This window comes from Temnothorax nylanderi, unplaced genomic scaffold, assembly GCF_030848795.1.
Source record: "Temnothorax nylanderi isolate EJ_2023f unplaced genomic scaffold, tnyl_v1.0 TNYL_tig0070_pilon, whole genome shotgun sequence".
Taxonomy (NCBI): domain Eukaryota; kingdom Metazoa; phylum Arthropoda; class Insecta; order Hymenoptera; family Formicidae; genus Temnothorax; species Temnothorax nylanderi.
The window spans coordinates 933,375-951,763 of NW_027249132.1; the positions used below are offsets into that span (position 1 = coordinate 933,375).

At 45.7% G+C, this 18,389-nt stretch overlaps 1 protein-coding gene across 2 annotated transcripts in view; it reads right to left on the reverse strand.

The window, feature by feature from the left end:
- The window catches only part of LOC139773866 (protein O-mannosyl-transferase TMTC1-like), a 166,975-nt gene that overhangs the window by 113,314 nt on the left and 35,272 nt on the right, over positions 1-18,389 (reverse strand). Inside the window, exon 1 of one of the 2 annotated variants that reach the window (XM_071708647.1) lies at positions 4,240-6,783. The exons of the other annotated variant lie outside the window; for it this stretch is intronic. Coding sequence (XP_071564748.1) covers positions 4,240-4,559 — 320 coding nt within the window. The 5' untranslated portion in view covers positions 4,560-6,783. Of the gene's footprint in view, positions 1-4,239; positions 6,784-18,389 lie in introns of those variants that run through there. 2 annotated transcript variants of the gene reach the window in all.

Consider the following 18,389-nt stretch of genomic DNA (forward strand, 5'->3'; position numbering starts at 1 on the left):
AGATTAGATGGTAATAATATGATGAGAAATCCAATTTTTCTTAGCGAGAAAAATTTGACTGTTTATCTAAAAAAATGTATCAACATTCCATATCAATTTTATATCAAATTATATTTATCTTTATTATATAAATATAAATTTTTAACTTTGCAAAATCTCTCTCGTGAATAGATAATATTTGTTTACATAAATTTAAATATTTAGTATATAAGCTTTGAATAAAATGCAATCAGACTTGAAAACTGGCATATTTGCATGTATATTTTTAGCATGAAGATAACGATATGTAATATTTAAATAGTCGCATTATTTCTTATGACTACTTTAAGGCACATTTTCGTCTTGACGGCAAATATGTGTCGCTACTTCTCTACATATCAAAAGAAATATGCCATTACTTTGCTGCATTGTTGATAGATCAAGTATTAATGATAGTAATATGAAATTCCGATATCTGTCTCGATAATGAGAGTTAATCACAAGACTAAATGAAATATAATATCATAGTCGACAGATCGTGGCGTAATCGAATGCGAGGCGTACGTGCCGCGCAACGCAAAGTTATATCACACGTCTAAATTAGAGCTTGCAGCGCGCAATCATTCATGCGTGTCAGTAGCGCCGCGGAACGAGATTCCACCACGTTGCGCGTCCTGGTCAAGTAATTTAATAATAATTATTCCCTCACAGGAGACGGCCGCAAAGCGTGGCCCATTGCCACTGTCGGCCGACTCATAAATCACCGGCTAACGCCTAACGGACTTAGTCGCTGATCGTGATTTAATGCCAGTAAAATGCTAACAATCGCGTCAACGAGCCAATAAGAGACATCGTTTATGAGGAGATCTTAAACGATCCATTAGCCAATGTTATTCGCGAGATGGCTTTTCCAGTTGATGCCATTTAATATCTGAGAATAAATAGTGAGATATAAAAAACACGGCATAAAAGAGAGACTTTTAGCAAGCAGAGATAGCAGCATTCACGGATTATTCCAATACAGACAAACCAAACGGAGATGATCAAATTCAGATGACGCTTTGTGGCCGCCGGCTATCGCGGAAAAATCAGTGGATATTCACCGTCACGGTTTTTGGCCACGATCTCGCCGCAAAGCGCGCCGTACTCGTGGCCACAAGTGACGAGACAAAGAAGAATCTCCGGGGAAACGATATAAGTTCCAACTTGCGACGAACGCGATTATATCGATCGATCGTCATTGTACAGGTACAAAGGCTTTGGTGAGCGGGAGCGTGTGTGGATGTGTGCGATGTGTATTATCAAAGTACACTGGATGCGTTGATAAATCCGCTGGAGAAGAACGTAATAGAGAAGCGCGAATATTCCGCCGCGCGCACCGAGAACAGGAAGATTTCTCTTAATTGAACTGCACGTAAATAACGTAATATCCCGTGAACGAGTATGCCGCGTTAATTGGATAGATAAATTTAATGTTTGCGGAGCTTCAATAATCGCTCTCGCGCGCGTATACCGGACTTTAACGCGGTAGGAGGCACACGCCACAATTTTACATCAGACCACCCTAATTTTCTTAGCTTTAATCGAAGGCGATAGTCACCTCGCGCGCTCCACGTATCCCGCGTTTAATCGCGTTTCATAAATATCGGGCTTCGCATTAGAGCACCCAATTTGGACGCAATCTCGATAAGCGCGAGCGTTGCGTATTATTAGACACCTGTATGCTCTCTCAGCCGGTGTAATAAGGCGTCACCTGATTTTATCCGAGGCTTTCTCCTTTATCGGACTATCTGGAGCGTATTCCGCAGTCTATTTGCGGACGTAATGATCTAACATGATCGTCAACCCGTGAAGCTCGGCCCTCTCGCAAAACGTGGAAACGAATCGCTCGGCGAGCTCTCTGCGTTATTCATTTGCCGGGGCGAAGACTCACGCTCGACCGCACCCGTAAATTATTTCCGGCCGAAACGAAGTAGTTGAAACACGTACAACTTGCATGAAATCCCATTTTTCCTATCAAATACGTGCCCGCGCGATTCCGCGGGCTGCAAATAACCGGTAATAGTAACTGCTTTCCAAATATCCCTTCGCGATAAGGTACGCCGTGCGCGCGCGGCTGATATCATCTCAATTAGCACCCGTCGCGTCAAAAACGTCGGCAAAGCGATCAAACACGCGAATTAAGCGCAGGGAGAACGATCGCTGATGCGATCTACGAAATGATATGCCACACACGTTGAGTACAAAATTGCTCACGTCTATCAGTCTGTGGCTCGGACGTAGCCGGGGCCCGGTGTACGCTACACGATGATATAGACGAGATAAAACGTATAAAACGTATATATATACGCGAACACAGCAGAATACGATGACTGCTTCGAGGAAATGCCCGGGAATCTCTCGGAAACTTTGGAGCGGTCCATGCGGAAGGCGTTGGGTCAACTGCCACGAATGCACTCTGGACTTTTGAGGTCGCCCCGACGCATTTTCATCCGAGAACTCGAATTCTCAAAGCGGCATACCGTGTGCGCCGTCAGAGTTTCGTGGCAATAAAGAGAACGGGCGGTGAAAAGAGACACGCCGCGAGAAGGATGGAGCATGGAGCATACATGCACTGGGAATTGTCCAAAGCTTTCCACCTGCCACCGACGAATGCAAAGTACGATTGCTATAGCATAGAAAGAATTATCGGTGCGAGCTACCGACGATCAGAGAAAATCCAGCGTGTTCGAATTCGATTTCCTCTTTTTCGCGGCTACTCGTGCATGATATTGCAGACGCAATAAAATGCTGGAATAGATTATTAATCAAGATAGAGGCTCGTAATTTGCTCGCGCTGTATATTTGACGCGCCCCTCGCGTCAAACGAACGACGAAAATAACGATACATCAACCGTCCAATATTGTAGAATGTAGACAACTCTCGCCTTAAACGGCTGACACATAAATCTTCGCTTATCCTTTCAACCGCATGTCAGCATAAGCGACGCATTTTTCGCACGCGCATAAACCACTCTCCCCGCCTCGCTCGAATCGAGTGGCGGCAACAATAAGAGATACCGGGGGGTATCGCCTCAACCCGCGCGCGCGCGCGATATAAAAGCACGTTCCCGCGCGTCAGTGGCGATCCGGATCGTTAAAGTCTCGTCTTCTCGACGAGACGAATGTGGTTCGCGGCGCGCCGCGGCGCCGGCGTCTCCGCGCCCCCGGGGGATTATGGATGCGTTCCACTTCCGATAACGCGCGAAACGTGGAGGCGTTTATGCCCTCGCCCTTACGCCCGGCTGCTCCCTTTTCTCGACCCGTCCCGCCCGCGCGCCACGTTTCGCGCCCGCACACCTCGTCGAAGTTGGCAACAGCATCTGGAGCGTTAAGGGTGGATGAGCGATGTGCCGGTGTCTTGCGGCGTGATGGATCGTCCAATACCAGCCAATATGCAGTATTGCACGTGGAGTGGCAAACTGGTATCCATGCATCAAATCGGCGGGCAGAAAGCGGGCAGGAAGGTAGATGGTCGGAGGGGGAGGTGCGGGGAGGCAGGATGGAAGTTTCGTGTGCTCTACACGACACGTTCCTGCACACCCCACCGTATGCTCGGTCGCTTCCGTCGTGGTCAGAGGACGGTTCTTGCCGATCCGTCCTTAGTGGTACGACCATAAGGTGCATCTCCGATTGCATGGGATACCTATATACGGCTATGTATCTACACACGTACGTATATATGAAGGTACATATATAGGTACGTACCTTCCCGTATACACGTATATACACATATATACGAGATCCGGGATGTCCCGGTAAGAACGGCAAGGAGGCTGCCGGTGCTTGCGAGCTACGTGGTCGTGCCATGTGCTTGGAACGTCAGGCAACCAGACACGTTTCTCGAGACAATTTCTTGCCGTCTTATTTCATCCGGACGGATACGACCGTGCACCGAATCGTATTCACTTTTCTATTTAACGGATTGTCCTGAAGGACCAGTTTTGATAAACGAGCCGCAAGAAGGAAAGAGAAAAGACAGATTAAATCAAAACGTGGTAATATCTAAAAATAGCGGAACAAATATCCAGTCCTCGTTGAAAATACAGATATGAATGAAAGTATAAATAATTTCGCACGACAGTAAAGTAATTCGATTTCCCATCGCGGTTATTGCCATAAAGCTTTTCGATTGAAACTAACCAGGTCAATCCTTTATCTAATTCTCAGACAAACAGTTCAACAAAGAGCTCGATAAATGTGAGAGAAATATTGGCTCACCGAAACGTCAGAGTGGTGAAAGGTCGATAGCTCTTGTGACTATTGATGCTTTCCATCGGCGTACCCCAGAAATCGTCGTTGAGCACGCTGCTCCACGACGCCTCGCCGATCACGTCCCTGTTCCTCACCACCGCCGGTATGTCATCGTGCACGAAGTCGCAGTCGAGCGCATTGAGATAACAGCCGACCGCGACGAGCGCGACCGCCGCGTATATGCACCATCCCGGTGGCTCGTTCGCCTCAGTCTCGTTGCATCCACCGCGGCCATTCCTCTTGACCGATGACGTTTGGCAGAAGTAACCGTTGTTCCGTCGCCTCATGTTGCTTGGCGTTGCTTGCTACCACGCACGAGATAAGCTCTCCACGTTCGTTCGTCCGCGAGCCCGATGCGCGAGCACTGTCATGAAGTCGCGAGCCGTATTTTCGGGCACCGTTATCTCCTGCGCGATTGATCGCACTGCCCGGGATGACTGCACTGATCGCGATCGGAATCAGCTGACTCTCGCATTTCTAGGGCAAACGCTCAGGTGAGAGTTCACGATCGGAAAGCGTATCTGCGTCCTTCAGCGCTTAAGGATCGTTACTAAGCACCATTTCAAACACGAACCTCGGCATTCCACCCTCCTGTGTTTGTTTCGTCAATATAGCTTTGCGAACAGACAAATCGTAAAGGCCGATCGCTTATATACCGTTTGCTTTACCTGTTCTCGGTCGAGTCAAAGGGACATGATTCTTGCGTAACGCTGACGGCAAAGCGACGCGAAATGTCACGGTGCTAGCCGGTGCCTTGCGTTGATCTCACCCATTTAGGCCGACGACGACGTTACCCCGATGAGCATTCGTCCCACGGTGAGCTTGACAAATGACTGCGGGAGTTCATTATTTATCGAGTCGACCGACTCAAGCGTGTTCCAGATGAAGGGTGGCAGTGGGTTCCGCGTGTGAATCGCTCACGGACTTAGATAATAGCCCTCGCGTGGACTTTCCTCGACAATTGCTCCCGCGGGGATCTAAGTGGATCCTTTTTACGTAACCGTGTAACGACGTAACAGCTCGTTACCGCGCCAGCGGCCGGTATCGGATCGATCCGCTCTCCAGCCCGCAAATCACTGATCCGTGCGGATCATTACGGATTCTCCCGGCAGAGTAAAGCGCGATATGTCTATAGTTCACTTACCGCTACCGGACGTAAGTGACATTAACGTGACAGCCCTATAAGTTGCAACTTCGTTCCGGAACAGGTAGCGTATTCGATATTTATCCGTTTACTCTACGAATAGATTTCCAATTACGCTGACACAGAACACAGCGTTGTGCATTTCTCCTGAATTGAACGCTCGATATTCTGTGTGCCCTTATCATTTAGCATAACGTTCGCGGAACGCCACGGCAAACACAACGCTATTACTCGACGGAAGATCGAACGATTTCGCTGTTATTTTTATCGTCCTGTATTCGCGGATCTCTCGTGCGCTTCAAGAGTGAGAACTCTTTCGGTCAACGATGATCTCTACTTTTTTGCTGCATCGGGGAAATTTCGCAGAATTATGGAGAACAGGCTGCAACACCGAGAGGACGGCTGCATGACCCAGATACTCGTAGCCAGGGTTCCTTCATCGCCACAATTTTACTGTGTATGTAGCTATACAAGTATAAGCGGTTCGTATCTTGCCGGGGGGCACGACTTGGAATCCTCCGCGGCAGCGCCTTCACCTCCCGCCGACCTCCTGCTTCTCTCGCTACCACTTTCCTATCTCTCTCCACTAGCGACGCTGCCACTTGGCCGCTTCTTCTTGTTCCTCGTCTTCCTTCGACTTTACCTTCCGCTCCGTCGAATTCAATCTTTGGACAGGTGTCACGACGATTTTTTTCTCTGATCCTGGCGTGCGAGAACTAGGGTTGAACTTCCGACGTTCCGACGATCTCACTAGTGTGGTTCTTGCTGCTTGCTTCCGGCGAGATGTCACTCCGAGATAAAAGTCGGGCACACTTGGCATTCAAGTAGCTAGTAGTGGTAACTAGTAAATGTTCCTCAGCATTCGTCCTGTTCAACCGCGCCAAATTGTGTTGAATGATTGTTAGAGAAACGAGAGAATTCCGTGTGGTAGAAAATTATTATTTTTAATTAGAGGTATTTAATAGCTCCGATCCCGTTTGAATTCACCGAAATATTACACTTGAAAAATATGGTACCGTTTTTTTTCAATTGTTTTTGTAACTTTTCTGACTTTAGTTAAATCGCGTAATAGCATACGATTCGTATCAAAGACGCTCAAATGCGATCGCAGAGATAAAAATATTAATTCCTCTACTGATCGGTGATATTATTGGAGGTAGCAGCTACGCGGTTTCTTGCTTATTCAGGCGGGATAAGCGTAAGTACCTCCCGAGGGCTTGTAATCTGATATCGGGCACCTTGCCGATTGACACGGTGTGCAGATCGGTACGCACCGCACATCGGAACGTCACAGATCACGAAAACGACATCGGTGTCGAGCTCGAGCGGGTCGTCACGACGACGATAAGCGCGAGACTAAGGGACGACGGCATCCGCCCGGTTATATACCCGACGCACTCTGACCCGCAAAGCCGCGCCCGCGCACGAGCCACCCCCGAGGGTTTCCCTCCTGCCTGCATCCTCGCGCGCCTTCCCTTCCTTCTTCTTTCCCGTTTGCCAGCACCTGCTCAACCTTGGATTCCACTGACGTCATGTTGTTTACCCATAGTTTACCTGCCAAAACAGGTCTTCCCTCAAAGCCACACTAAGTTTAAGTAGTCAAAGCTAAGACCATTGGGCACGAGCACGATAATGTAATGGCTTTTTAACGCTAAAATAAAATAGCTCTTATAAACTGCCTTAAAATAATACGAAAGCTTTTACTTAATAATTATTATAATAAATCATAGCAAACGCGATAATTGCTAATTTTATTACAGAAATATGATATTATTTTATTCGACCTTTCCAATTGTTTTATTTTACATTTCTACTTCCAGTACTTATAGCTCATTTTAATTAAATTGAAGCCATTAACGAGATTTCTACGTTACGCGTTACGTAGTTAAGCGTTTGTATCGAATCTTACGAACAAGATAACAAAGACGGCACTGAGCAATTATTTATTACCTTGTGTATTTCTCTCCGGGAATATCTCGCATCTAACAATACAACGGATCACGGCTCGCGAATCAGTGAACGTAATGACGATACGAGCTCGTTACCGACAATGATGATACAGTAACGAGCCCGTGGTGGCGAAGTGATGCTGCATTGTACGATTGAATTTGGCTATTGCGCCATCACAACCACGAATATATATCAAATTGAAATTACATCGTATCAAGACATTGTTATCGTATAATTTTAATTATTGTTTGAAATCATTATCACAAATAAAACGGCTGAAATATAAATGTAACAGCAATTTACGTAATAATTTATGCATAAATGTACAACAAGATTTCTACATATAAAACTTGTAAACGAACAATTATTTCATTTAAAATCATTTCATTAAAAAACTGTGAAATTATTTTTCAAATTTTTGAAATAATTAAAATAACAATTAAATTTTCAAATAACATTTTGAAATGCGGGAGCAGATAAAGCTTTTATAAAATTAATATGGAGACAGATTAAATCCTACTTTATTAGTTTCTATTTTTATTCCGCTTTTAATAAGATTCTGATGGGGCTAACTTATCTTGAGACTATCAAATAACAGATATATCAACACAAAGTGGCAAAGATAGATCTGAATTTTTCATGTCACTAATAAGCAAGTTTCGCAGAAAGTTATAATTGAGCGAGATACCGGCATTCTTCTACCGAGGAACTTAATATTAGCGACATGGCTGTCGCTCAAGTAATTCGCATAATGTACCCGGAGCTCGCAATTAATGATCATTTAGTTCGATGGCGCCGAGTAGCCGTCAGTGTCACGATTCGCAGGCGAGCGTGGAACTTTAGTCCACCGTCCGCCAGCACGCTGAACTTCCGTATGAATCCACTGTCAAACTACACAAGAATTTTTAATTACGGCCTTATAGAACGAAAAACGCCACTTACGTGTCACGTTAATGGTTCTTCGCATCCAAAGCGTCGGAGGAATGCGGAGAACTGGTCCCACGTGAGTTCTAACGAATTTTTATCGCCGCAAAAGAGGATAATGGCGATTCGCGATAATTACTTTATTCGCACTTATGATCTTTATTCTCTTTGGCGTCGAATGTCAAATGTGTTTGCGATATCCTAAATGCTATTTTCCCGTTTTCTCACATTTTTCCGTTTTACCCGTTTTTCCTGATTTGATTGAGAATGCGACATCTCAGTCCTCTGCAGATTACTCAATACTTATCACGCGAGCTCGAAGAACGTGTAAAGAATCGATCTGACCGTTCCAGCAACACGATTTCGCTGCGGCGAGCTTAAGCTATTTCTTTGTGGACTTCCCGTTGAAGTATAAATTGGTTTTATGCTCTGCCGAGGAAGTTTCTAACTGGAAACTTATAGTCGCGGAACAAACGTCTGTAGACGGCACTGAAATATAGTGTTCAGACGCTAGTTGCGCCTGAATATTCAGCGACTTCGCTCGCTCGCTCGCTCGCTACCTATGTCTCACGCGCGCTGCCTACTTCGTTACATCCGGTTAACGCTTGCCATCGTCTGACCGTATTTAATAATGCACCTAACCGACGGCGCCGCCGACGCCCCAGGAGAGCAAGGTCTGCCAACGACCGTGAAAAGGTGTCGGTGTCCTATAAGTAAGGGCGACCGCAATACGTGCGCGACTCCCTTCGTGGACTTGCCCGAGGGCAAGAAGGAAAGAAGCACGCGAAACGACTTCATCTGAAATAAAGATAAAGGCAGTGCCTCTCGTCTACGTTCGCTTTGCTCTTCTAGTGCGTTTTCATTTATTAAAACGCAGTCGGCGCGGCGTATCGAGCAATTGTCTGCCTTCTTCTCTCTCTTTCTCTCTGCCGAAAGTATAAAAATCAACCAATAGGAAACGACGAACGAACGCGCTTCGTATTCTTGCACAGTGGTATAAAAACAGCTCAGACACACAATCTGATTGTCTCCGCCGGCTTCTTATTTAAATTTTCATTGCTCCTAGCGTCTTGTCAGCTCGTTATACGTCCCGCTGTTTGCCTATTTTATCGTCGAATCGTGAAATCGACCCAGTTATCTTCATCTTGCGAAATATTTTGGCTCTCTCGGCACGAGATAAGTAATCTTGGACTCGAAAGCGCAATGTTGCTGCGAGAAATCACATGTTAGCCGCGCGGATACTTCGCTATAGGTACCCCGTCGTATCGATCGGCGGGAAATCTTAAATGCGAACCGACGCGAGAGAAATAATGCCTATAATTCGTACGTAACGCGGGACACGCGAACACGAGACACGAAGGAGCATGCAAACGGTAGCTCGCGTACGAGCTCGGAGTACGAACGATTCCACTGCGATTGCGGACAGCGTCGTTCGAAACCGCGATGTTGATACATTAGCGAAAATTGACGACCGGTTACTTGAAACAGAACCACGGTCCGGACAGGAGGTACGAAGGCCTGTTAACGCCGCTAATGAACTCGGACGGCGCGGCGTAGCTTCATCAAAACCATTCTCGCCACGCGGACGGATACCCACGAGATTTCGCGCGACAGAGAGACAGTTTTGGTCGCCACAATAGGAACTCGGCGGACAATCAAAGGTGGTGGACATTCGGTCGGTCGGTCGGAGAATGACGTGCACGAAACGCCGTCGGGGAGGAATGTATTTAATTAATGCACTCGAGCAACGCTATATGTAGAATACACACGGGCGACTGCACAGAACCCGGAGAATCGGGCTCAGTGTCGTGCGGGCTTACGTGCACGCGACCACGTGCGCACGTGCGCAAATTGTCAAATTCACCGCGAAACTCGGCGTGCTTCGTGCCGGTGACCGTTCCGTATCCGGTCGCCGGCTCCGTGAGGAGAGAACAATCTCCGGTAACGATTCGCGTTCGCGAGGAGGACGCATTGACGAGGATTCTTGGCGAAACGAACGAACGGCCGAAATCCGGACGAATTTCGCCATTCCCGCATGCCTCGAGAAAGCACCTCTCTTTACGGTCTCTCGCGCTCTTTCTCTCTCTCTCTCTCTCTCTTTCTCTCGTCTTTGCGCGGTCCATCCGTAGACGGAATCGCGGGCTTACGAGAGAAGGGCGTAGACGTTCCCGAGACTACAACTGTCGGAGGAATCTCGTCGACTGAGCAAGGTAGAACGTAATCGGGATCTTGCCCCGCCACCCGACACCCTTCATGGTACACGGGAAACTTGGAATGATTTCGAGCGTAGAGTTTCAGGCTTCGCCCTACCCCTCGGGCCCTGCCCCTTGAATGCCCGAATGACGAGAGAAAGAGAGAGAGAGAGAGAGAGAGAGAATTCTTGCACAATACGTGGAAATATTACGTAACATTTCAAGTTATCACGCTAGGAGCTTACTAATTGCACGCTTTCGTAGAATACCGCGGCAACTTCTGACTCTGTCACGTATTTTAGCTTTTAATGGGAGTTTCTTTTATTCAAGTATTGCTTTATTAATAAGTACAAAATTAGACATGTTCCATATGCAAAGATCGTGCTAATAAATTAGTATATTGGTATTTCCTTACCTGATTAATAATATATTCTATATTATTAATTTACTAAACTAACTAAACTATATCCTAGTAAGTTGTTTGTGTACGTGAAATGGGAATATTATAATATGGATCTAATACTCAATGCTGTTCAAAGCGTCAAACGAGTAAATCGCCAAAGGACAATCTGCGTTGCGATGCGACTTACAAACGAAAGGCGGATAAAAGAGGATCTACGAAGATGGCCAGGTAGATGTAACGAGAAGAGATATCTCCGCGTCAGCTGAAATTTTCGCAGAACGTGTTCGTGTCCAGCCCGGTGAAGAAACACACGCGAACGACCAAGTACGATTTTAATTACGAGCTTATTCGCGCGCGCGACTTGATTCAGAAAGAAGGACACTAGAAAAGAGTTACACGGGATTAGCTCCGAATGCGAAAAAGCGCGCTCTACTTTCATGTCGAAATAATGCCGTCACTATAAGTCTCTCCGTGAGATCACATTTTCGTTCCGAGGCGAGAGAGCAGATCTGCGTGGAATTTTTTGCGCTCGGATCCGTCTACACTCTACACGGACACGGCGGCACGGCCCGGCACACTGTCGATCAATATAATCGCATCGGTAAACGGATCGGACGTGAAGGACCGATCGCGTTCGGACGGCTTTCGACGGCGGAGCTTACGAGGTGGCTTACGCGCGTGCAAACGGCGCTCCCGATGCAAGTGATTTTGGCTTCTCGAGAGCTGACCAAACAAGGATACGCCGAATTCGGCGTAATAAATTCACGGTTTCCTTGCGATTGGTTTCGGCGTTACCTCGCGAGCTGTGGGCGTCTGGGCGACGCCGCAATCTCCGATCAGTGGCTTAGCGACGCGAGAAGATTTGGCGGAGAGAGCCGTCACCGGGATACATGATAGCGGAGCGAGAGAGGTAGAGTGGATTATGCGAGGGGGAGACTTCCCCTGGACGGGAACAAGACTGGGCTAGACTGGACCGGATTAAGGCTAGCCTTACAGCAAACTTGTCGAATTATCTTCGACCAAGTTTGTTCTGAAATTTCGGATGCGCGATGGTCGGGATATAATGGTCGTTGCGAGCTGCGCCGATAATAACTCGGACGGAATGCGGAGCGTGGAATTCGAACGCAGTCGTAAATCAATTACAGGAGTCAGGAAAGCTCGTACGTTAATGAGACTGTAACGAATTGGACGTCAGCGGGCGCGGCGGCCGATGGCCAAAGCGGATTCGATTATCAATTTATCACGAATTAATGAAATCTGTTCGCGAGTATATTTTAATGATCCGCAAAGGGAGGATCATCGTGTCGGGACGAGGGTAGGCGCGGCTCGCGCGCGTAAAGGCGAGCATTACTATACCTCGCAACAGAGTCCGTCCGTTTTCAATCCTGGGATTTTACGACGACCGGCATCAACATTTCATAAAGGATCGAGCAGAATGGAGCCTGGGCACGGCTTGCAAAAACGGTTTACGAGATGCGTTTCGTCCGCCATATTTCCGTCCGATCGAAACATTTTGCTCGTTTTACATTATTTACACGGGAGAGCGGGCAGATACAAATGGGCGACAGAAAAATACGGGATCGACATGTAATATTTTAAAGCGTAGCTTAAAGTAACATGATGATAAATCAAATGGCGAAATGAGAACGATTGATGTACACAGAACAATGTAATTTGATGCATATGCGGTCTTGTCTGTCTCCTCGCGCCAAATCGTTTTCATCGATTACGTACGATCATGATTTATGCAACCCGTTCGCCGCTGTCTTTGCATATCTTTTGGGGAAACGCAATTTCTTGAAATTAATATTTCAGAATATCCGAAATCTTATCTGTATGTATATGTATAATTTCCTTCATGTGCTACCTTCAATCCAGTAAATGGTGCAAAAACTTTATGCGACCCTACGCTTCGGATGCGATAAATAGCGAATTCATGTAGAAACGTAGATTTTATATAACTCATCGAAATCTATAAAATATGTACGGAAATTAGGCAATTTAAATCACACGAATATATTAGTGGCCGGTCGAATAAATGTACGGCTTTTGCAGCCGTCTGGAAGTAATGGGACCTGGGACACCGCGATAACCGATGGAAATTTTTCTTCCCGCGATAACGCCGTCCGGTTATCGCCTTTAACGATTGGTCGGCGACATATCAACGATAGTCGCGGAGAAAACCGTCGATGCACCGCGCACTAAGTCGAAACTTTTCCAATTTTCCACGACTTCGTATTTATAACTTCAGTACTCGCACCCCTTTTATTCTTTCTTGCCGGATTCCCTCTAGAAGCAACTTCTCGGAGTCTGAAGCCAATAATTTATCCTCGGTGAGGGGCAAACCGAGCAACGAAATGTTAAATGGAGAATTCTACGAGATGTATAACTGTCAAGAACAATAAAAAAAATATTACTTCCAACAAAAATTCGTACGTCACGAAAGTTTACCGCAATGATGATCGACGTATTCTGCGGATCTATCTTTAATCATGGACCCCTGTCGTTTTTTTTCTCTCTTTATTCCCCCTTTAGTAGGTGATGTGCGATTTGTCGACGCAGTCATCGAGTTTCTGTCCGTCGCTAAGAATATATCTCAGAAGTGGTCAATCTTTGCGTCCTTTCCCGTTTCCTCAACTTTCGGTGTCCGTTCCCCGAACAAGAGAAGGAACGCGAGAAATACGAACGAAACATTTCTACGTCGGATTTTCGGGCAAAAAGTTCGATCCGCCTGTCATTACTGCCGTGACGCGGCGATAAACCTGCCGACCCTCGAAAGCCTCGGAGAATACTTCCATAACTCAGTGATCCGCGACTTTCTTGCTTGTCTTAGGATGTCAACGAAATTAACAGAAGAGGAAAACAACCAAGACGTTCGATTCATAAAAAAAATGACCTCACGGAAAGCTTAATGGCCTACAATATTGCGAAGAGAGAGGATATTCGAGGGATGATGACAGATGAAATAGATGGGTAAGAAATATTACGTGTGTGTTCGATGACACAAGAGTTTCAGTGAACATAAACACTTAGAAATTATTCATTTAATATAGTAGGAGAAAAAGAGATAGAAATATAAAATATTCTTAATATTTTCTACATCTTATGGTATAAGAATTCACAATAAATCCATCATTTACGTCTTACGACGTCAGCAATGTAACTTTATCGCTCACTTTATCTCTCGCGTAAATAGTATATAGTCATAAAATAAAAAAGAAGAGCGAAAATATGAACATTTAAAAGAAGAAATCGACGACGCAAACTTCTCGAGCGGCTTAAGCAGCGAAGTCGTCATAAAGCGATGTCGTCAAGGTCGAAAAATTCCTATCGTCGCGAGGAAGTAACGACGCCGGTGGAATAAAGTAAAAGTAACGGGCAGAGGTCGGAGAAATACGACTGCCCGGCCAATCCAGCCGAAGAACCGCGGCCGGGAGGCATCAACGCGCAGCGTAATAACAACACCGACTGTCAGGATCCGTGTAATCCTTCCCTTAGGATCCGCGTAATTCAGTGCTCCGGCAGGAATTCGTCTTACGAGCCAAAAGCCATAGGAATTTAAGGTGACGACGTGAGCAGGCGGAAGGGGTAAAGTCGAGCCGGAATTTAAGGCGTAAAACTTTCGCAATTACCGAATGTTCGATATCCTTGAAAACTTGGATAAGTGCCGCGAATGGTGAACGCCTTATACCTTCAACGTTTCCCCATCCGCGCTTCCCATCCGCATGGCCGCCCGTAGGCGCGCGAACACCCCCTCCCCCCCCGCGATGGATGCAGAGGCACGCTGAACCTACGAGGAAAGTGCCGGAATGTGCAATAAAGCAGTGCGAGAGACCCCGCCGAGTGGCGTACGAGCAGCCAGTAAAGTAGAAAGCTTTTTCTGTAAAGCACGCAGTTACGTGCCAAACGTCGAAAATTTCGCCGTAGCAATATCGCTACTCGATCCTTGCGCCCGTCCCGCCTCCCCACCTTCCGCAATCTTTCTTTAAGTCTCCCTTTTCCGCCGTCCCTTTGAACACGCGCGTCCTCTTCCGCATTTCGAGAGAGAGAGAGAGAGAGAGAGAGCTGACAAGGAATTGTCGGCAGGTCGTCCTTAAGACGAATCCCTGGGAAGTTTGCGAGATATTTTCGCGCCCTTGCGATGAACGGGAATAAGCTTTTACGACGCTGCAGATTTTACCGTCCGACAAAATTGTCCCAGGAGATCTTACGTGAATGCTCGACGTGGTGTGCGGAATGGACTTCCAGAAGTACTGCTTGTAATGCGAGAAGAATTGCGCGCGCCGCGCTGTTCCTTACGATAATCACCACGGAATTTTGATCACCGACGTCCTGCTTTTAATTATCCTATGTCACCAGCATTAAGAATTTGTTGACCGTTTATAGATTTATCTTTTATATTAGAACTGGAAATGACGCTGGAAGGAATCTTTTTTCAGGTCTTTTACTATCAAATAACATAGTTCTTAACTAAATTACATTTTATCCGCTATCTTCAACACGGGCAAAAAAAAATCTGCTGACCACTTTAAAAAAAAAATCTAGCGAAACGTGAGCTGCTTCTGAAATGTAACAATCTCATTGCATAGAACGCAGCGAACACCAGCCATTGTCGTGTAAAAGCTTAATACCTTCCTTTTCAAAAGTTAAATCGCATTGCCGTTGGAGTTCGAGAACTACGCTGGCATGCTAATTCCACTTTCTAATGATACGAAACATTTACGTGTCCCATAAATTCTGCGAAATACGTTACACCGTGGCAATAGCTGATAGCGATCGTTACGGTTGTAATAATCCCACATATATCGCACGGTGGTGTGCTAACGACAACGTTATTAACAATGCCGACCAGTTACGTCGGACAAACAGCAAGTAAAGGAAAACAGTACGCACACGTAACAATTTCATGGACGCTCCACCCGCGTATACCCGTACCGGCGCTTGTTTTATCAACGAGCGAATTTCGCGTTTTATCACGTTTGCCGTTAGAGCGCGAATAATACGCTTTGAATAATGTATTTTGATTTAATGCAACGCGCACCGCGGCGGACGCCGTATTTACCCTCAAAATTTGTCTCATTGATTTCGCCGGGGTAACTACGGGGGATAACGCCCGCGTGTCTGCCGACTGTCGACAATTAGCGTCACGCGAAATTGGTCCCAGGCGGGCGCGACCGCGAAAACCAATGATAATTTCACTAACGTCGTTACCGAACACGTGTTTTACGCGCGTGTCCCGGCGACGTTTATGCGCGCCGCAAGATCCCGGTCATGACGGAATGCAACGAAACGCCGGGAAATTTCACGACTCTCTTCTATATATATATATCTACCAGGCAATGCATTTTAACGCGCGGCATGGGGATGGTGGAAATGATAGCTAGCTGCTCTCTCTTTTTATCTTTCCCTCCCCCCCTTCTCTCTTTCTCTCACTCGGCTGCGTATGAATAAGTCGAAGGTGAATAAAATAAATGCCGGCGAACAGACCGAGGTACTCGCCGAGCACTCATTACATTTTCTTACGAGCGTTACTTCACTGAATTTTTAATGATGCTGTGAAAAGTGTTGCGGATGATCTTGATGTAGCATGAGACGCGCGGAGAAGCGGCTACTCACGGCTCGCGAAGATGTAGCACGAAAGTAGCTTTTGTCGGCGGAGTGTCAGAACTCTCAAAGATAAAACGCGAGGCTGTCGAGGAACACGCGTGCATGAAATATGCGTGATTTATGCCGCGCGATCGTCGCAAACTTGCATCAAAGAACTATCCCTACGATGCGATCTTCATTGAACGTGCCGCACTGTTCATTCAAGGGGAAGAAAACCATTCCGCTGCAAAGGGCGCTATTGTCAGGCTTCGATAAAGCGATCAGGTCTTATGCATCGTGCGAGAAGGTACGGTTCACCGCAGCCGACCCGATATAAAATAACGAAGAGGGCAACGATAACGGGTATCAACGTTTCCTCGCACCGCGCCTAAACTCCCCGACGATCTTGCGCTTATCTGATGCCCCAGTTCACTAAGTTATTTCCGCGCGGAGGTAGATGCATCACGTAATAGATTTACCGACGTGACGAGGCCAATATTACCTCCCTCTAGACTTTGAATATTTTTCTGTTTGATCTCGCAAGAAGAGTCAATGAAGCTACGCGTATTCAGATCCCCGTAACATTTAACGCCGAGCTATTGCCGAGCACGTAGATTGACTTTAAGACGAGACCAGTCAAGCTTTATTTACCTGACATGTATTTTCATCGCGTAATAAGACGAAATTACTATCTCGCTCCTTCTTACGTTCATTTACAACGACTCATTGCACGGAAACAACGACGCAGGCTTCGTGATGGGAGCTTACAAGTCTTCCATATCATTCGCATTTATCTACGTAAAAGCAGCAAGCGGCAGGGAAGCAATATGGGCCCGGACGACGCACAAAATGCGGCAACACACACTCCACGCATTTGGCTGGCCATTAATCTTGAGCTGTTCCAGACGTGGCATATTCTGTCCTGGTTACTCTCTGCGAAACCGCTCCGCGAGTTCCACATATGTATATATTGCGCCTAACCACCCCATTCGATGTTTCGATTAAGCAAATCGTTCTCAGCAATTATTGCATTATGATTGTTCTGCCATTTAACATTAAATGCACTTGCTAAACTTTCTACCTCGAATCGAACATTCCGCATTACGTTTCGTTTTCATACTATCGTTCTCGGATACTGCCGTGTAAAAAAATAATGGCGACAGATAAAAATAATGGCAACGCTGTATCATCGTGATGAATTTTTCACCGCAAGCGATATGCCGTCTGCAAATAAATATTTAATCATGCATAGATTACAGATTCTACAAATATCCACAACTGCACATGGTATTTCAAAATATGGAATAAAATATAATCAACAATAAGCGAAATTGGATCGATATAAAACTTACAATTAATTAAAGATAATGTAATGCCATGCATGTCAGACTTGATCTTAGTAGTTTAATAATAATATTCCTGTATAAATTTTGTATGCTTTTTCCAACTCAGTAGATTCTGAGCTCAATAAACCCCTCGGTGAACCCTGGCTGGGGTGATATTTTTCGCAATAAATTCTTTATTGATTTAAAAAGAATGCTTCTTAGCATGAAAGGTTAAATCGATTATCGATTTAAGTATATGAATTTATTATTCCAATAAAAAACTGTTTCAAGATCGACAAACAATCGAGGCGCAGTTTATTGACAATGAGTTGGAAAAAGTATAAAAAATTCACATAGAAATATTATTATCAGGCTACTAAAATCAAGCCCAAAAATGATATCTTCTCTAATTAATCGTAAAATCCAACAGTAATAGAGAGAAAAAGAGAGAGAGAGAGAGGCAGACAAACGTAAAATTATAAAAGTGTTTAAAATGTCATAAATTTCTAAATAACTTTAAATCGTGTATTATTGCAAATAGTAAATTTTTTTTTCGAAATGCGAGGAAAAAGAACGACCGACATATAGCCGTT